At 37.4% G+C, this 21,316-nt stretch overlaps 1 protein-coding gene across 1 annotated transcript; it reads right to left on the reverse strand.

Moving 5' to 3' along the window:
- Positions 1 to 42: 42 nt before the first annotated feature.
- Positions 43 to 19,529, reverse strand: si:ch73-252i11.1 (uncharacterized protein LOC553517 homolog). The gene is made up of 25 exons (XM_067391780.1): positions 19,083 to 19,529; positions 18,524 to 18,659; positions 16,897 to 17,272; positions 16,736 to 16,786; positions 16,526 to 16,652; positions 16,127 to 16,292; positions 15,930 to 16,050; positions 13,677 to 13,773; positions 13,514 to 13,589; positions 13,297 to 13,427; positions 13,063 to 13,214; positions 12,259 to 12,852; positions 10,189 to 10,213; positions 9,808 to 10,107; positions 7,818 to 7,953; positions 7,439 to 7,742; positions 7,307 to 7,351; positions 6,811 to 6,937; positions 6,488 to 6,653; positions 3,211 to 3,346; positions 3,041 to 3,137; positions 2,880 to 2,964; positions 2,670 to 2,800; positions 2,432 to 2,577; positions 43 to 2,109 (listed from the first exon to the last, which is right to left on the reverse strand). Exons 1-25 carry the CDS (start codon positions 19,352 to 19,354, stop codon positions 422 to 424), a joined length of 5,685 nt encoding a protein of 1,894 aa, XP_067247881.1. The 5' UTR covers positions 19,355 to 19,529; the 3' UTR covers positions 43 to 421.
- Positions 19,530 to 21,316: the final 1,787 nt, after the last annotated feature.

The following is a 21,316-nucleotide window of genomic DNA, read 5'->3' on the forward strand; positions in this document are numbered from 1 at the left end:
GTGAAGCTTTATCGAAAATATGATTGCTAAGACGTTTTATCTTTGTATTTTTGTGTTTATTACTCTTAAAGTGCATCATAACCAAAACACCATAATAGTGCTGCATCAGATTTCACACACAAATCTTGATAATCAAACAAATTAAATGACCTGCTGATTTGAGTAACAGTACAACTGTTCATAACACATGAGGGGCTTTTATAAACAATAATCTGGTCTAAAATAACCACAACAGAGAGTCAGAGTACAGGTTAATATTTGACAGGATGATAAACTGTCACATCTTGATATCCTAAAACATTTGAATAAATAAACTTTGAACTCAACTGATAATGTTTTAATGAACAGTCGAAACACAAATATTGGAACAACTCTGCACATTGAGCTTGTGCTAAACGCATATTATGATTACAGTTATGGATCACATGACAACACATTTCTTCTTCTCCGCTGCAGGTTTGTGAGGGTTTGTCCCTCCAGGAGAGTTTCCTGTGTGGTCATGTGGAAGAGAGGAAAGCGTTGAGGAGCTTGACATGGAGCCACTGGAGCGAGACGTCATGCTCAGATCTTCAGTCTTCACTGAATACTTCTGCAGCGGAGACCTATACATGCTGAATGCAGTGGAGACGCGTTCAGCCGAGACAAGAAGTGCAGTGGAGACGTGTTCAGCCGAGACAGGAAATGCAGTGGAGATACTTTTAGCTGGGACGGGAAGTACAGGGGAGATGTTTTGAGCTGAGACAGGAAGTGCAGTGGAAATATGTTCAGCTGAGACAGGAAGTGCAGTGGAGACATGTTCAGCCGAGACAGGAAATGCAGTGGAGACGTGTTCAGCCGAGACAGGAAGTGCAGTGGAGACGTGTTCAGCCGAGACAGGAAGTGCAGTGGAGACGTGTTCAGCCGAGACAGGAAATGCAGTGGAGACGTGTTCAGCCGAGACAGGAAGTGCAGTGGAGACGTGTTCAGCCGAGACAGGAAGTGCAGTGGAGACGTGTTCAGCCGAGACAGGAAATGCAGTGGAGACGCGTTCAGCCGAGACAGGAAGTGCAGTGGAGACGTGTTCAGCCGAGACAGGAAGTGCAGTGGAGACGTGTTCAGCCGAGACAGGAAATGCAGTGGAGACGTGTTCAGCCGAGACAGGAAATGCAGTGGAGACGCGTTCAGCCGAGACAGGAAATGCTGTGGAGATACTTTTAGCTGGGACGGGAAGTACAGGGGAGATGTTTTGAGCTGAGACAGGAAGTGCAGTGGAAATATGTTCAGCTGAGACAGGAAATGCAGTGGGGGTGTTTTGAGATGAGACAGGAAATGCAGTGGAGACGCGTTCAGCCAAGACAGGAAGTGCAGTGGAAATATGTTCAGCTGAGACAGGAAGTACAGGGGAAATATGTTCAGCTGAGACAGGAAGTGCAGTGGAAATATGTTCAGCTGAGACAGGAAGTACAGTGGAAATATGTTCAGCTGAGACAGGAAGTACAGGGGAAATATGTTCAGCTGAGACAGGAAGTGCAGTGGAAATATGTTCAGCTGAGACAGGAAGTGCAGTGGAAATATGTTCAGCTGAGACAGGAAGTGCAGTGGTGACACCCACAGTTGTGTCTAATGTTGAACCTAAGACCGTAATGAGGGAGTCTGTTTCTCCTCCGGAGGATGAAGTGTGTTCTGGGTCAGAATCTGGACCCTTGAGTGAACTGGCAGAACCTGTTGTAGGTGTGATCCTCAGTGAGCTCGTGCAGCTGGCCCAGACTGAGGTTTGCTCCGGCTCTGTGGCTCTGGAGGTTTGACTGGTTTCTTTTACCTGAGCGTAAGAGACGTCACAAGCGCTAACACCCGACTGCTCCGCCTCAAACTTGCTATTCTCCTCGTAGGTAATAAGAAACTCTGGGTAGATCTGAGACCTGTCAAACACCACAAAAACAGACGGGTGACGCGGGTCATCCACACAGCTGTCGTACAGACTTCCTTCCGCGTTTCTGGCCGGAGGGTGACGAAAGCGAGCTGCTCCTCTGGCGTAGTACCCGACCAACACCCTGCAGGCGAACATCAGCCTCACTGCGAATCCGTCCGTCCCCTCGTCCCAGTACCTGGCATCCTTTGAGAAATAAATGCCTGGAAAATAAGGAGGAAAATTACAATTTACAAGCAAATTTGCCAAATTCTCATTCTCAGAACTTTATGGTAAGTTATGAATAACCGTAACATTAATAGAACGTTCGTTCAATGTTCTCAAAATGTTAGCACAAAAACATTTATATAACATTCATGGAATGTTTTTTCTGAAAAGTAACATTCCCATAATGTTTGAAGAATGGAATGTTTCCTTAACGTTTGCATAACCAAGAATGTTTTAAAACATTCAGGGAACATTCAGAAATGATGTTTTCATAACTTTGTTTTAGTTAGCTGGGATCTACTTGTAATAAAAACATACCCTTTCCATAAGCTGAAGCATCAAACTCCTGAAAGTCAAAGTTTCTGTGACATACTTCATCGACGAGAGAGGATCTGGTGCCATGAAATAAAAGCCGCTCGCTATATTTCTCATTTTTGTTTGCAATTTTCATTTGTTCTTTTTTTCTGCGGAAAGAGTATGCAAAGTAAAAGATGGATTGACAGATAATCAATTCTTCTCAACAATGTCAAACGGAAAAGCCTGAACTGATACTCACATCATGAAGTCTTCCCAGAGTTCTCTGTTTTGCACACGCTCGATCTGTCGGAGAGTAAAACCCCTCAGAGTTTCACTGAAGCGCTCCTGGACTCTCACGTAATCTCTGTGAGACGGCAGGAGACGGACTCTCTGCAAGAAAACGAGAGATCTGTTTTATTAGTAAGCAGTGATGATGATGATGACCAAGAACATCACAAAAAAGCTGAACCTGAAATCCAGAGTCAGGAATCGCAGTTCGGTCCCAAAATCCAGGAACACCTTTAGAAAAGTGAGCCTTGCTGGCACCGCCACATCTGGGAAAAAAGATCACACTGAATAACACAAAACAGCATGGACATCAACCCACAGGATGATCATGAGGGCCGTCACCTCGCTCTGGCCCTCTGGACATCGACCGATGAAACAAACACGGGCCGCCGCCTGACGGGTCTCTCTGTGCCGCTCACTTCATTTCGTTGTTTCATGTCTGTGAACAAGATTATCAGTGATCAGATCTTAATACAGCTGAAACCCACACAGAACACTGGCATATAACAAACCTGTGAAGCAGAGCTCATAGAAACGATGTCCCGCATTGAACTTGACCCCAGCGTCCTCCTGATTCTGCTGTAAATACTCCTGATATTTCTGCTCCAGCTGCTCACTGCTGACTGAAGACAGTCGGTGCATCTCTGCCTGAGAGAAAGAAACATGTTCATCAGCAGCAGTGATGGGGAAAGTTACTTTTAAAACTAATGCATTATAATAAAAGTCACTAATTACAGTTAATTTTTATGTTACATTGAGGCTCGCTCTCTCCTGGCCTTGCAGGTGTTTTTTTTACCAAGAAAATTAATTAAAATGAAAAGTAACATGCATTAAAAAAAGTAACTCAAAAATTTATGTGTACATTTATAAAATAATGCCTTACTTTACTTGTTACATCAAAAAAATAATCTGATTACGTAATGCATGTTACTTGTAATGTATTACTTGTTACATTAAAAAGTAATCTGATTATGTAATGCACGTTACTTGTAATGTATTACTTGTTACATCAAAAAGTAATCTGATTATGTAATGCATGTTACTTGTAATGTATTACTTGTTACATCAAAAAGTAATCTGATTATGTATTGCACGTTACTTGTAATGTATTACTTGTTACATCAAAAAGTAATCTGATTATGTAATGCACGTTACTTGTAATGTATTACTTGTTACATCAAAAAGTAATCTGATTATGTATTGCACGTTACTTGTAATGTATTACTTGTTACATCAAAAAGTAATCTGATTATGTAATGCATGTTACTTGTAATGTATTACTTGTTACATCAAAAAGTAATCTGATTATGTATTGCACGTTACTTGTAATGTATTACTTGTTACATCAAAAAGTAATCTGATTATGTAATGCACGTTACTTGTAATGTATTACTTGTTACATTAAAAAGTAATCTGATTATGTAATGCACGTTACTTGTAATGTGTTACTTGTTACATTAAAAAGTAATCTGATTATGTAATGCACGTTACTTGTAATGTATTACTTGTTACATCAAAAAGTAATCTGATTATGTAATGCACGTTACTTGTAATGTATTACTTGTTAAATCAAAAAGTAATCTGATTATGTAATGCATGTTACTTGTAATGTGTTACTTGTTACATCAAAAAGTAATCTGATTATGTAATGCATGTTACTTGTAATGTGTTACTTGTTACATTAAAAAGTAATCTGATTATGTAATGCATGTTACTTGTAATGTGTTACTTTACTCGTTACATCACAGAAATAATCTGATTATGTAATGCATGTTACTTGCAATGTATTACTTGTTACATCAAAAAGTAATCTGATTATGTAATGCACGTTACTTGTAATGTATTACTTGTTACATTAAAAAGTAATCTGATTATGTAATGCATGTTACTTGCAATGTATTACTTGTTACATCAAAAAGTAATCTGATTATGTAATGCACGTTACTTGTAATGTATTACTTGTTACATCAAAAAGTAATCTGATTATGTAATGCACGTTACTTGTAATGTATTACTTGTTACATTAAAAAGTAATCTGATTATGTAATGCACGTTACTTGTAATGTATTACTTGTTACATTAAAAAGTAATCTGATTATGTAATGCACGTTACTTGTAATGTATTACTTGTTACATTAAAAAGTAATCTGATTATGTAATGCACGTTACTTGTAATGTATTACTTGTTACATTAAAAAGTAATCTGATTATGTAATGCACGTTACTTGTAATGTATTACTTGTTACATTAAAAAGTAATCTGATTATGTAATGCACGTTACTTGTAATGTATTACTTGTTACATTAAAAAGTAATCTGATTATGTAATGCACGTTACTTGTAATGTGTTACTTGTTACATTAAAAAGTAATCTGATTATGTAATGCACGTTACTTGTAATGTATTACTTGTTACATCAAAAAGTAATCTGATTATGTAATGCATGTTACTTGTAATGTGTTACTTGTTACATTAAAAAGTAATCTGATTATGTAATGCACGTTACTTGTAATGTATTACTTGTTACATCAAAAAGTAATCTGATTATGTAATGCATGTTACTTGTAATGTGTTACTTGTTACATCAAAAAGTAATCTGATTATGTAATGCATGTTACTTGTAATGTGTTACTTGTTACATTAAAAAGTAATCTGATTATGTAATGCATGTTACTTGTAATGTGTTACTTTACTCGTTACATCACAGAAATAATCTGATTATGTAATGCATGTTACTTGCAATGTATTACTTGTTACATCAAAAAGTAATCTGATTATGTAATGCACGTTACTTGTAATGTATTACTTGTTACATTAAAAAGTAATCTGATTATGTAATGCATGTTACTTGCAATGTATTACTTGTTACATCAAAAAGTAATCTGATTATGTAATGCACGTTACTTGTAATGTATTACTTGTTACATCAAAAAGTAATCTGATTATGTAATGCACGTTACTTGTAATGTATTACTTGTTACATTAAAAAGTAATCTGATTATGTAATGCACGTTACTTGTAATGTGTTACTTTACTCGTTACATCACAGAAATAATCTGATTATGTAATGCATGTTACTTGTAATGTATTACTTGTTACATCAAAAAGTAATCTGATTATGTAATGCATGTTACTTGTAATGTATTACTTGTTACATTAAAAAGTAATCTGATTATGTAATGCATGTTACTTGTAATGTGTTACTTGTTACATTAAAAAGTAATCTGATTATGTAATGCACGTTACTTGTAATGTATTACTTGTTACATTAAAAAGTAATCTGATTATGTAATGCATGTTACTTGTAATGTATTACTTGTTACATTAAAAAGTAATCTGATTATGTAATGCATGTTACTTGTAATGTATTACTTGTTACATCAAAAAGTAATCTGATTATGTAATGCATGTTACTTGTAATGTATTACTTGTTACATTAAAAAGTAATCTGATTATGTAATGCATGTTACTTGTAATGTGTTACTTGTTACATTAAAAAGTAATTTGATTATGTAATGCACGTTACTTGTAATGTGTTACTTGTTACATCAAAAAGTAATCTGATTATGTAATGCATGTTACTTGTAATGTATTACTTGTTACATCAAAAAGTAATCTGATTATGTAATGCACGTTACTTGTAATGCGTTACTTTACTCGTTACATCACAGAAGTAATCTGATTATGTAATGCGTTACTTTACTCGTTATGTGTTACCCCCAATAAAGATCAGCAGATCCAGTTTGCTCATTGACACTTTAAGCGGACGAATGCGATAAATCAAACCTACTATTGATGCATACTGGATCCAGCGATTGTACTCATCCTTCCAATACCAGATCCAGGAGGTGGTTAGGACAAAGCCGGGAAGGAGCACAGAGGATTCTGTAGAGAGACGCCGGACCCCATCCAGACCCAGAGTCATTTCCTCAAAGCAAATGGGCTCGTTTCCAGAACTGAGCAGAAAGACGTCACATGTATTATTTATTAAGTTTTTCCATAGAGATGGGTTTCATTAAAATATATATTTATAAACATTCATGTTTCAAAGGTAAAAGAAAGGATCAACATGAGGGAGAGTAAATGATTTTCTGAACTATCACACAAACACACCTATGTATGTTGGACGGGTCACAATAATCCCGCTCAATTTGTTCACTGTTGGGTAAGTCGTGCCATGTTCGGCCCACCTTCACCTCCCACTTATAGGGCATTTTAAAGTGTGTTCTGCTGCATTCATCTGCACAGACAGAAGCGATTCAGCTGTAGAAACATCTGATACACCTCACTGATGTATTCATGAAGTGTTGAACAATAACAATAAACGATGCACAAAACAATAAAGAGCAAAGCCTTATTCACACGGAGACATCATGCATGTGTGTATATGAATTTGTTATGAACAAGGTGGTGTTAAAATATGATTGGAATTACAAAACCAGCTGGTCCGGTACAAGGTGAATGCAGTTCATCACGGACAGTGTTTTGGTTATGTATTTGGTGAGTAGCTGTCATTGTCACTAAAAACGAAAGTAATATTTCTCTCTTCTGTAGAACTGACACATAGCAACACCCTAGCAACCACCCAGAGACATAATTACACACGTACCGTCTCCACAGAAGCCTCTGACAAACGACAGGCAGATCTCATTCTCTGCAGAAGAGATAAAAGCAGAATATGAAGCAAATATTCTTGTTGCTTTACTAATAAAACACTTGACCGTTCCCCTGTGAAGCACACCTGCGTTAGTCTCTGGCACGATTCTACGAGATCGGACCGGCTCCGTGTTCCTGCGCTCCGCTGGAGTCTTCAGAGCGAGAATATTGCGGTAGATGAACGGAAGGGAGTCCATCAGCTGATGCGACACTCCTCTGGAATACAGAACTTTTTTCAGACGAGGCTCGTGGAAATCATGTGACCTGCCGCAGTCGGTGCCGTCGCAGCGTCCTCTGATGAAGTTCACGCACACGTGCAGTCGGGTGCACTTCTCTCCGTCGGGACAGTTCCCGTGCGGCCCTCGGCCTCGGTTGAACATCGCGCACACCTGAGATGGAAGCCAGAAACACATGAGCGTGCTTTGGTTCTGAAGGAGTCACCTATACATGTGATCGGCCCTCACAGGAGGCAGAAGGCTGTTGTCGGACTGCAGTAATATCACACGCAGGTCTGCTCTGCTCAGACGGATCATGTGATGCGCTCTCAGGATCCGCGCGTTGTGCTCGGACAGCAGCTGGTGTCCAAATCGGCAGCCGTGCCTTCAGAAACACACACACATCCATACAGGTTCAAACACTTCATCCATGGAAGCCCATTTACACCACAAAAGAAAGAAAAATCATACTTTGGTAAATCATAAATATGACATTAAAAAAATCATAATAAAAAGTAAATAATATGACATGATAAGTCATTATTATGAGATACTACATCATAATTAGAAAATTATGACAGTGAAAATTATGACTGCAGAAAGTTATAATTTCAACTCTTTATCTCACTGACTTTTTAATATTTTTTTAATATATTAATCAGAATTATTACTTAGTGTGTAATAATTATCACTTGGTATGTCATAATTTCGACATTATCTCACTTTCAACTTTTTAGGGGCCCCATTTACATGACTGTTTTCAACTAAAAATGGAAAACTTTTTATGCATTTTGGTCGCTCGTTTACACGACAACATTGTTTTGGGGGCCTGAAAATGCAAACTTTTGAAAATGTTTTTTTCAAAGTGCAAGTTTTTGAAAACTACTGTTATCATCACAGTGTAAACTACAAAAATGTGAATTTGTGCATCTATAGGCGAATAGTGTTTATTTACAAAGTGACATCGCCATCTACTGGCCTGGCAGCAGAATACAGCGTTTTTAATTGTTTTCGTGGATCCGTGTGAATGGGGATAGTTTTCACAACGTTGTCGTCTGTACACAAAACTTTTCAAAAATGCAAAGGAAAAATTTTTGGGACATCGTTGTTGGGTAAACTTACCATTAATCTCACAATTATGACTTAGTTTGCCATAATTCCATTTCTTAATCTCATAATTATGACTTAGTACGCCATAATTTTGACTTTTTTATCCCATAATGCCTTAGTTTGTCATAATTTCGACTTTTTTATCTCATAATTATTACTTAGTATGTTAGAATTATCACTTGGTATGTCATAATTTTGACATTATCTCAATTTCGACTTTTTAGGGACCGTTTACACGACACCATTTTTTGCTAAAAACGTAAAACATTTTATGCATTTTGGTTGTTCATTTACACAACAACATTGTTTTGGGGGCCTGAAAAGTTTTTGAAAACGATACCGTTTATCATCTCTGTGTAAACTACAAAAACGTGAATTTCTTTACAAAGTGACATCGCCATCTACTGGCCTGGCAGCAGAATACAGTGTTTTTAATCGTTTTCGTTGATCCATGTGATCAGGGTTCGGTTTGATGTTGTCGTCTGTACACAAAACTTTTCAAGAACGCAAAAGAAAAACTTTTCCATTTTTGGAAAATTGTTATTGTGTAAACATACCATTAATCAGTTTCGACTTATCTCACAATTATCACTTAGCATGTCATTTCAACTTATCTCAACTTAGTTTGTCTTCAACATTTTATATCATAATAATGACTCAGCATGTCACAATTTTATCTCATAGTTTCAACTTTGTATCTCATAATTATGACTTATGAGTTTGTTATAATTATGACTAAGTCACATGACCTAGTATGTCTTCATTTTTACCTATATCATACTTGTAATTTGTGACTGTCATATTTCAGACTTACCACAGCATTGTATTTTTTGGCAAAAATGTGCTTCCAAATTCATCATCAGATCACGTGTTTGTAAATTTTCTCTTGTCTGAAGTGTGTTTGAATCAGCTGGTGCTTTGCTGATTTTAGTGGATGTATGAAGTTGTTCACGCAGGTGAGGAGAATCACTACATCATCCACTAACTAACCGCAAACAAACACAATTCTGACAGGCATAAATCTTTGTTTACAATCAATAACACTTGATTTGACACTTTAGTGATCTAATGAATGACACTCAGACATAAGTGCTGTGACAACTTGCCCCAGACAATCAACTCCACGCACCTGCTGCAGCGTCCCATCATCAGCTCATATTTACACAGATGGAGGTTTTCACACAGTTCGTCACACGATGTCTTTCGACACAATTCGACGTTAGTTTGGGCGAAAACCTCTTTACTTTGGTTTTGCTGAATGACGGTGAAGATGTCGCTCTGGCGGAGGATTTTATCCAGGGAATTCTGCGGTGATATTTCCGCCAGGCCGAATGAAATGTCCAGAAGACGCTCATAGTCCATCGCTCCGTGATTCCCACACAAAACCTTCAGGAGAGTTTCTTCAGCCATGATTCTGTCATCCGTCGATCTGTGGCGTTAGTGAGTGTCTCCGGACACTGACTCCAGATCAGCCCCTGATTTATTCTGTCTGAGAGGAAACGAAACTCACGGGCTGAAATCACGCCCCGTTTCAACTACGGGTTTCATCAGCGACATACACAAACATGAATGTTATCTCGTGCAGTATATGAAACACGACGGAAATTAATTATTAAAGATAACCTTACATTTTCAATTTTAACAACAACTACCAGCAGTGTTGTTCACGAGCGCGGGAAAAATGTTCTCGAGGGCGTCATTATAGATATTAAATTGAATTATTATTATGATTTAGATAAGAAAAATGCATAATCCAAAAATAATATGAGCACGAGGAGTGTCATTTTAAAGGGTTAGTTCACCCAAAAATGAAAATTCTGTCATTTATTACGTTACTCACCCTCACACATGTCTTTCCATACCTATAAGACCTTCGTTATAATATTATTTATATAATATTACAATATAATATTAATATTATAAAGCGACGAGAATATTTTTGGTGCGCCAAAAAACAAAACAAAATAACGATTTCAAAACACTGCTTCAGGAAGCTTCGGAGCGTTATGAATCTTGTGTCGAATCAGCGGTTCGGAGCGCCAAAGTCACGTGATTTCAGCAGTTTGGCGGTTTGACACGCGATCCGAATCATGATTCGACACAAAAGATTCATTACGCTCCGAAGCTTCCTGAAGCAGTGTTTTGAAATTGGCCATCACTATAAGCCGTTATTTTGTTTTTTTGGCGCACCAAAAATATTCTTGTGGCTTTATAATATTAATATTGAACCACTGTACTCACATGAACTGATTTAAATATGTTTTTACTACATTAATGGATCTTTAGAGAGGAAATGTCTGGCTATGCAGCAATGACATTACTTGATTGCAGGCCTTGAATGGTTTGAGAAACAAAAACTAGTGGGATTTCAGTCAGTCATTCACTTGATGAAAATTTTGAGGATAAAGTATAAGGATTATGAGGAAACCTAGGGGGAAAAGTCAATGTGAGTAAAAAAAAAAAAAAACACTTTGAAGTTGTGTATAGGAAAGCTTTATTATGACAAATATCTCAAATATTGAGATTATTACAAAGGTCCAAGTAAAGATCAAGACAAATTATACATTCCATTAAAGACAGCTTGACATGTTTTCTAAATGCATGTTATAGATCTTATTGTGAATATTTTTTTTATGTATATGTTGTTTTTTTCTCTCTTTGGTGACATGCAAAATTCTCCAATCATCTGCAATTCTCCAATCTTAGTGTTCCTAAACCCCGCCCCCTGCTAAATCGAGAGCCACGCCCACATCTTAACATCCAATCAACAACCGATGCACACAGTCAAGCCCTGCCCTAACTTTTTTTTTTCCAGTAATTTGCTACACTCAGATGTAACAATACTATTGTAGGAGACATTTTTGGATTTATGTAATTTTTATTTCACACCGTTAGAGGGCACAGAGTTGAATGTATTGCCGTTATTATAAAAGGTATGGATACTGAATTTTATTGAATTTGTTCAAGAAAAAAAATGTGTTAAAACCTACAACGGAAGAAAAGATCTGTCGCTTCTTGGTTTCATCACGACTTTAACCTGAGAGTACAAGACACCAGAACAACTCTTCTTCTGCCATTTTCTATTAATGCGTAACATTTATAACTTGATTATCAGCATTAACATTTCACTGGCTTCTTCTTAAGCCCAAAGTATGCTTCACTTTTTACGCATACATGAGGGTCAGCATACATTTCGTCATAAAAAAGAGTTAAGCGCAGGTCGCATTTAATTTTTTTTGCAGTCATTAGTTTATCCACAAGGCGGCAACAGTGCCCTGGGGAACAGAACAGACCGGAACGCATGCAAGCTACAGCGACAATGGATGCCTATATAGACTAGAGATTGAGCGAAGAGGTTAAAAAGTACCCTCGTTTGTACAACTCTAGCATGAAAGAATACAAAGATATCAACATGGGTTGTAACTCGTGGAGAGATTGCTCAAAACTGAGCATGCGTCGAACGCCTGTGTATGCAAGTTAAATGAAGTATACTTTGCAAGGATGTGCGTTCGTACGTGTAAAAAGCCAAGTATACCTTGGGCTTAAAGCAACCGAAGTGATCACATGGTGCCCAATTAACAAATTATGCAGTCTGATTTTGAAGACTTTGAAGAAGCTGATGTTGAGGAGGAAGAATGTAAGGGAGAAGTATACGAGGAGGAGGCGGAGACTCTTGAGGGAGATGTAGCTGAGGAGGAGAAAGAGGAAGATGCAGCTGAGGAGGAGGAATGTAAGGGAGAAGCATAAAAGGAGGAGGTTCTTGAGGGAGATGTAGCTGAGGAGGCACTTGAGAAGGAGGTGTATGACGGAGTGACTCTGACGCTGGAGTTTGTGCTGCTGTATGAAGGAACAGCTACACGTCTCACCGGCGCCGTTGGTCTCGTGATTGTATGATGGATTTGTGGCTCATATTCACTTGAGTCTCTGTACTCGATTAGATACTCAGGGTAGATCTGGTGCTTTTCGAACACAACAAATATGGACGGATCGTACATGTCATTCACACAGCTGTCGTAGAAGATGGTGTCTCCTCCATCTTTGGACGGAGGCCGGAGGTATTCGGAATCACCTTTGGTGTAGTCGCCAACCAGAATCCGACAAACAAACATGGAACGAGTGCCAGAGTCTTTGGTGTAGCTGTGTGAGTATTTCGCATCCCTGGCGAAATAACTACCTGCAAAAAGAGACGATGGATATTCACAGAAATAGTTATGCAAAATCTGACATCAATTACCCAGCTAACAGGGAATGTTCTCAGACATGGAACGAAGGAGAGTAAATTTTGATTTTTGGGCAAACTTAAGTCTTTAAAAACAGCTTCAGAAGAGGACAAAGTTCACATGCATTTAACACTTGTTCATAATCCTGGTTTTCAGAACTTCACCTTTTCCGTAGGCTGTGCCATGAGTTCCACAGATCCTCCAGTCGAAGTTGTTCTTGCAGATGGCATGTACATGCTTGTGGTCGGTGCCGTGGAAGAGCTGCTTCTCGGCCACATCTTTTCCTCTGTTGTTCTTTTTCATACAATCCCTTTGCCTAAAAAGCATGCAAACCGTCAGACTTGCTGTAATTTATCTTAGAATGGAAGTTTAGATGAGTGCATGTCTTGTGGCCTTACCACTGAAACACTTCCCATAATGCTTTGTTCTGGATCCTGTCAATATTCAGAATGCTGAAGCCTCTCATGGTGCGATTGAACAGCTCTTTGATTTTGATGTATTCACCTGCCGTGCTCTGCAGCGACACTCTCTGAGCAAAACAGCGCAGAACAACATCAACACGTCGTGTTGTGCAAATCAATGACATTGTGAAGGAATCCTAAAATCACAGCTCACCTTGTATCCGGTTTCAGGGGTGAGAGCTTTATCCCAGTGTTCCGGCAGAGCCTTGAAATTGTTGGGTGTCCTTTTACTGAGAACAGATGTGAAGAGTGTTTGGTCATACACGTTTCAGAAAGTTTGAGAGAGAATGAGTCTGAGCACAGGAGCACTTTCTTACGTTGTCTTGATTGTTCGAACATCAGCTGCTGACACAAATTTGGGACGACGTTTGACGACTTTTTTGGTTGTGTAGCGTTTGTTTTCCTGGATCATATCTGAAGAGCAAGATTAGTCAAACTGCATTAAGGCGACAGTCATCATATTCAGCTTTATTGGCTTATAGAGCTGTGTGCAGGTTCCTCAAGACTACTACTGCAGTTACTACCCAGTCAGATAATGTTACCATGGTGACAAATTAACACTCTCACACTCAGTGATGGGTTGTAATGAGTAATGTAACACACTTCAAATAATGTGCATTAGGTAATCATATTACTTTTGTGATGTAACGAGTAACGCATTACAAGTAACATGCATTACATAATCAGATTACTTTTTGATGTAACATGTAACGCATTACAAATAACGTGCATTAGGTAATCAGATTACTTTTGTGATGTAACGAGTATGCATTACAGATAACGTGCGTTATATAATCAGATAACTTTTGTGATGTGACGAGTAATGTAACAAATTACAAGTAACATGCATTATGTCATCAGATTACTTTTGTGATGTAATGAGTAATGTAACGCACTACAAGTAACGAGCATTAGGTAATCAGATTACTTTTGTGATGTAACAAGTAAAGCATTACAAGTAATGTGCGTTACATAACCAGATTACTTTTGTGATGTAACGAGTAAAGCATTACAAGTAATGTGCGTTACATAACCAGATTACTTTTGTGATGTAACGAGTAATGTAACGCACTACAAGTAACGAGCATTAGGTAATCAGATTACTTTTGTGATGTAACAAGTAAAGCATTAGAAGTAATGTGCGTTACATAACCAGATTACTTTTGTGATGTAACGAGTATGCATTACAAATAACGTGCGTTACATAACCAGATTACTTTTGTGATGTAACGAGTAATGTAACGCACTACAAGTAACGAGCATTAGGTAATCAGATTACTTTTGTGATGTAACAAGTAAAGCATTAGAAGTAATGTGCGTTACATAACCAGATTACTTTTGTGATGTAACGAGTAATGTAACGCACTACAAGTAACGAGCATTAGGTAATCAGATTACTTTTGTGATGTAACAAGTAAAGCATTACAAGTAATGTGCGTTACATAACCAGATTACTTTTGTGATGTAACGAGTATGCATTACAAATAACGTGCGTTACATAATCAGATAACTTTTGTGATGTGATGAGTAATGTAACGCACTACAAGTAACATGCATTATGTCATCAGATTACTTTTTTGATGTAACAAGTAGCGCATTACAAGTAATATGTGTTACATAATCAGATTACTTTTTTGATGTAACAAGTAGCGCATTACAAGTAATGTGTGTTACATAATCAGATAACTTTTGTGATGTAACGAGTAATGTAACGCACTACAAGTAACGAGCATTAGGTAATCAGATTACTTTTGTGATGTAACAAGTAAAGCATTACAAGTAATGTGCGTTACATAACCAGATTACTTTTGTGATGTAACGAGTAAAGCATTACAAGTAATGTGCGTTACATAACCAGATTACTTTTGTGATGTAACGAGTAATGTAACGCACTACAAGTAACGAGCATTAGGTAATCAGATTACTTTTGTGATGTAACAAGTAAAGCATTAGAAGTAATGTGCGTTACATAACCAGATTACTTTTGTGATGTAACGAGTATGCATTACAAATAACGTGCGTTACATAACCAGATTACTTTTGTGATGTAACGAGTAATGTAACGCACTACAAGTAACGAGCATTAGGTAATCAGATTACTTTTGTGATGTAACAAGTAAAGCATTAGAAGTAATGTGCGTTACATAACCAGATTACTTTTGTGATGTAACGAGTAATGTAACGCACTACAAGTAACGAGCATTAGGTAATCAGATTACTTTTGTGATGTAACAAGTAAAGCATTACAAGTAATGTGCGTTACATAACCAGATTACTTTTGTGATGTAACGAGTATGCATTACAAATAACGTGCGTTACATAATCAGATAACTTTTGTGATGTGATGAGTAATGTAACGCACTACAAGTAACATGCATTATGTCATCAGATTACTTTTTTGATGTAACAAGTAGCGCATTACAAGTAATATGTGTTACATAATCAGATTACTTTTTTGATGTAACAAGTAGCGCATTACAAGTAATGTGTGTTACATAATCAGATAACTTTTGTGATATTAACAAGCAAAGTAACAAAGAAGATTTGTTAAAGGTGATTTTTTAGGTTACCCTGGAAGCTGAGTGTGTATGTCTGTGATCCAACTGTGAACTCCAACACGGCATTGTTATCAGCCTGATACTTCTGCTCAAGTTCAGTACTAGAGATGGAGGACAAGCTATGACCCCCCTCCTGATGAATAAAACAGAACATCAAAAGGCCGCAAAGTGTTAAAAATTACAGTTATATTACACCAACAGTCACCTACCGCTGTAGCATACTGGATCCAGTTTCCAAACTCGTCCTCCCAGTACCAAAGCCACTCGGTGGTCAGAATGAAGCTGGGCTGGACCACTGACGGCACCGTGGACAGACGGCGCACACTGCGAGGGCCTTGGGTCATCGTATCAAAACAGACCGGGGTGATTCCAGAGCTTTGATAGACAGAGAAACAGTCAAAACACGACAAACCACAAATTAGTTAATTCACTGACCGAATGGACAGCTTTATTATTATGTATATCTATATGCACTAAAACCTCTGCAAACACCTTAGCAACTGAATAGCAACACCCTGGCAACCACTTTCAGCATTCTAGCACTGTACAGGGCGAGTACCACTAACTTCATCTTCATGTGCTTTTATCACTCCATGAGGATCTCCCACCTGTATAGTCTTGCAGGATCACAGTAATCTTTCTCAATGGCCTCGTTTTCAGGAAGAGCTTTCCATTCGGATCCTTCCTTAACTTCCCATTTATAGGGCAGACTGGAATGCTCCTTATAACACGAGTCTGGAAAACAAGAGTGCCGCTCAGTTCACAGCTCTATGAATCATATGAGCACATAATACTGCTCAGAATAATGATGATCTTACCACCGTGCTTGCAGTGTCCTTTGATGTAATACATGCAGATCTCTGTTTTCTCTAAGAGAAGAGACACACACGTCTTCAAACTGCTCATGAATCATAAGCGTCGTTTAAGCTGAATATTGCATTCTCATATGTAACAGTTCAATAGCGGTGAGATGAGATACCTGTGTGGGTTTGTGGAGGCCTCTGAGCCTCTTGTCCTCTGCCTGCGTTAAAACCGCTCGACGGCCTCCGATTCTGTGCATTCGGGCCTCTTCTGGGGTTCTGACCGGTGGCGTTCGGAGCTGAAGAGGGCTTGTTCTTGAAACGAAGCCTCAGGACTTCAATGTTTGAGTACAGATCCTTCATGATGAGCATGAGGTCGCTGGGAATTCCTCTGTCCTGCAGGGTCTTCAGAGGATGAGGCTCGTAGAAGTCATGAGCACGAGGGCAGTCGCAGGACCCTCGCAGATATTTCTCGCAGATGTGGAGCCTCTTACAGTTCTCGGCCTCCTGACATCGGCCGTACTGTCCCACGCCGTTATTATAAGAATGACACACCTAAAAAACAAGCACTATTCTTCGGGATTCTTATGGAAGCTTGTTTCTGACTCGGAATAAAAATGAAAAAGGTTTTATATGTCACAGTTCAGACTTTATAACTCAGAGTTTATCTCATAATTCTGACTTTATTTCTTGCAATAAAGTGTACACCTCACCATTCTGACTATATTTCTCTCAATTTCGAGTTAATATCTCATCATTTTGACTTTATTTCTCACAATTCAAACTTTATATCATGCAATGCTGAGTTTATAACTTTCTGTTCTTAATTTTTTCTCACAATTTCAAGTTTATATCTCATGATTCTGACTTAATTTCTTGCAATTTATTACTCGCAATTCTGACTTTTTTCTCTCAATTGCGAGTTCATATCATAATTCTGACTTTATTTCTTACAGTTCAAACTTGCAATTCTTACTGTTTTTTTTTTTTTACTGTTTACTGTTTTATATCTAATAATTCTGACTCATAATTCAAACTTTATAACTCCTAATTCCGAGTTTTTAACTCTCCATTCTTAATTTTTCTCGCTATTGTGAGTTTATATCTCATAATTCGACTTTATTTCTCACAATTCAAAACTTTACAACTCACAATTCTTACTGTTTTTTTGCAATTCTGAGTTTAAATCTCATAATAGTTTTCCTTGCAATTCAAACTTTGCAACTCGCAATTCCCAGTTTATAACTTTCAATTCTTATTTTTTCTCACAATTTCCGATTTCTTGCAATTTCGAGTTTCGAGAATTCTGACTTTATTTCTCACAATTCGCAATTCTTACTGTTTCCTTGCAATTCTGAATATCTTATTATTCTGAGATTCTGGCTTTATTTCTCACAGTTCTGAATTTATATCCCATAATTCTGACTTTTTTCTTGCAATTCAAACTTTATAACTCGCAATTCCCAGTTCATAGCTTTCAATTCTTATTTTTTCTCACAATTCCGAGTTTATATCTCATAATTCTGACTTTATTTCTTGAAATTCTGACTTTACAACTCGCAATTCCGAGTTTATAACAATTCGCAACTCATAGTTTATATCTTGCAATTCTGGGTTAATATGTAAACTCGGAATTGCGAGGGAAAAAGTCAAAATTGCGAGAAATAAACTCAAAATTGTGAAAGTCACAATTGTCTTTACTCTTTTATTCCGTAACAAGTTTCCACAGGCTCAGTTTTTATAATGCCCATGCATCATGTATGTCAGAGCTCTGCATTGAGACTAAAGTAAGTGAAATGCTCTTACAGCCGGCAGGAGAGAGTTGTCGCTCTGTAGAAGCAGAATGCGCAGTTCTTTCACGTCCAGTGTGTTCAGACCATGAGCGGTCAGCACTAATTCATTCTGACCTGACAACAGATCATGACTGAACCGACATCCTCGTCTGTGGGGAAACACATTCGTTTAAGGAACAGACAGTTTTTGCATTGCATTTGGTTTTATTTTAGTTACTTTTATGCATTATTATTATTATTAACCTACACCTTGCCAGGCCTTTTTTGAAAATAAGAACATAATAAAGGTTAAATAAACACCTGCTTCTGTCCAGCCCAAATATTCCTAACATTATTAAATACCAGATAATTAATGTTTTATACTTTTAACGTTAATGGAAGAACGTTTGTTCATAACTTTGAGAGAACTGGGTTAATATAGCCTACTTTATATAAAATAAATAAATACTTATTATACAGTATCAGCAAGTGTGACTCATGAATCACCTGATTTATGACCATCGCTAAGTAAACAGTGTTCCAGGTGAAATATGTTTCAAATATCTGTGTTTTGCCGAACTGAACTCTCTCACCTTCCTCTGTCGAAGCGGCAGGACCCGAACAGAAACCATTTGCACAGGTGCAGATTCGCGCAGCCCGAGCAGTTCTGGGCTCGACACAAGCGGACTTTGGTTCGGACGATCACCGTCTTCTGTCCGTTCATGAACTCGACGGAACAGGATTCACTCCTGCTGATGATTGACTCGATGGCTTCATCATATAGACCGAATACTGATGTTAAATCATCGAGCTTCATTGATCCATTATGGGCACAGATCGTCTTGATGATCGCCGTTTCGGTCATGATGGACTCTGGATGACAGGGAAATAAAGAGAGAACATATTGAGGAAAGGAAAACGAAACTTAAACACATGAAGGAGGAGCTTCAACAACTATAAACAGACTCGCTAGCGCCATCATTATCAATAGTGTGAAAGGTTATTTGGGATCGAGAGGAAAAACTGTATAATAATACTATTAATTTTAAATTAAATAAATTATTTTAATATAAATAAACTTGTGGGTGAAATAAAAATATTAGTTGTTATTATTAGCTCTATAAAATAGTTAAAATCAGGTTAAAATAAATATAAATAAATAAATACTACATTTAATAGTGCAATACTATAGTGCTGTGTAACATAATATATCATAATGTAACTTAACAGAAACTAATTAAGTTGGCTTGAAAGAGCCAACTTACTGATCTACGTCTTAAGCTTATTATTATTATTTAGACTAAATTTTCAATTGTATCTCCTCCTAGACTGTTCAAGCTACAACCACCAAACTCGGACTAGACCTTCAGACTGTTCTGACTCGAGTTGCTATCTTTCAGACTGATCAGACTCACGGTTTTCCTAAAAATGCTGATTAAACCTGGAAAAAGCTCCCATTGACTTCCATTGAACTGCATTGGCTGATCTGAACATTCCGTCCAACTGTCAAAATTCAAATTCAAACACACAGACTCAATTAAACTGCCATTCCTATTTCCAAGCCATTTAAACTCATTCAAACTCATTCAATCTATCTATCTATCTATCTATCTATCTATCTATCTATCTATCTATCTATCTATCTATCTATCTATCTATCTATCTATCTATCTAATAAAACTTAAACTTTCAAACTTCAAACTTTTAAAACTTCTTCAAACTTTCTGACTATGCTTTTTCAAGCCAACTTAAAGTTTGTCCTCAAACTTTTTTATCTAGTTTTAGAGTTATAATATTAATACAAGCTGTTACATGGAGCGGTGCACGAGAAGGATCACATGACTCTTTTAGTTATTGAGCACTTTAAAGGGACAGTGCACCCAAAAATTAAAATTCTGTCATCATTTACTCACCCTTAAGTTGTTCCAAACCTGTATAACTGATTCTGCTGAACACAAAAGAAGATATTTTGAAGAATGTGGGCAATCGAACATTAATTGGTCCCCATTGACTTCCATGGTATTTTTTTTCCATACTATGGAAGTCAATGGGGACCATCAACTGTTCAACATTTGTCAAAATATCATCTTTTGTGTTCAGCTGAAGAAAGAAACCCATACAGGTTCGTAACAACTAAAGGGTGAGTAGTGACAGATTTTTTTTGTGGGTAATCGAGCAGTTAATGGACCCCATTGACTTCCATAGTAGGAAAAACATACAATGGAAGTCAATGGGGTCCTCTTTGGTTACCCACATTCTTCAAAATATCTTTTTTGTGTGTTGAGCAGAAGAAAAGAAGATTTGAAACAACTTGTAGGTGAGAAAATGATGACGAAATTTTCAGTTTTGGGTGAACTATCCCTTTAAGTTGAATCGTGGCTTTTGTGCGATGCTACATTTACGCCACTAGATGTCACTGCAAGATCCTTCGACTAGTCTGGTCACATGGAGATCATGTTTGCTATAGCCCATAATGTGGCACCTGCTGATAATATATATTGTATATAGATATATATAATGTGACAACATGCCCCACTATAAAGATCAATGCAAGAACAGTGGAAAAGTAGCTTTAAAGGGATAGTGTACCCAAAAACTTAAAATTCTGTCATCATTTACTCACCCTTAAGTTATCCCAAACCTGTTTGAATTTCTTTCTTCTGCGGAACACAAAAGAAGATATTTTGAAGAATGTGGGTAATCGAACAGTTAATGGACCCCATTGACTTCAACAGTAGGAAAAAATATACTATGGAAGTCAATGGGGTCCATTAACTCTTTGGTTACCCACATTCTTCAATATATATATATATATATATATATATAT

The sequence above is a fragment of the Chanodichthys erythropterus genome, chromosome 8, assembly GCF_024489055.1.
Source record: "Chanodichthys erythropterus isolate Z2021 chromosome 8, ASM2448905v1, whole genome shotgun sequence".
Taxonomy (NCBI): Eukaryota; Metazoa; Chordata; class Actinopteri; order Cypriniformes; family Xenocyprididae; genus Chanodichthys; species Chanodichthys erythropterus.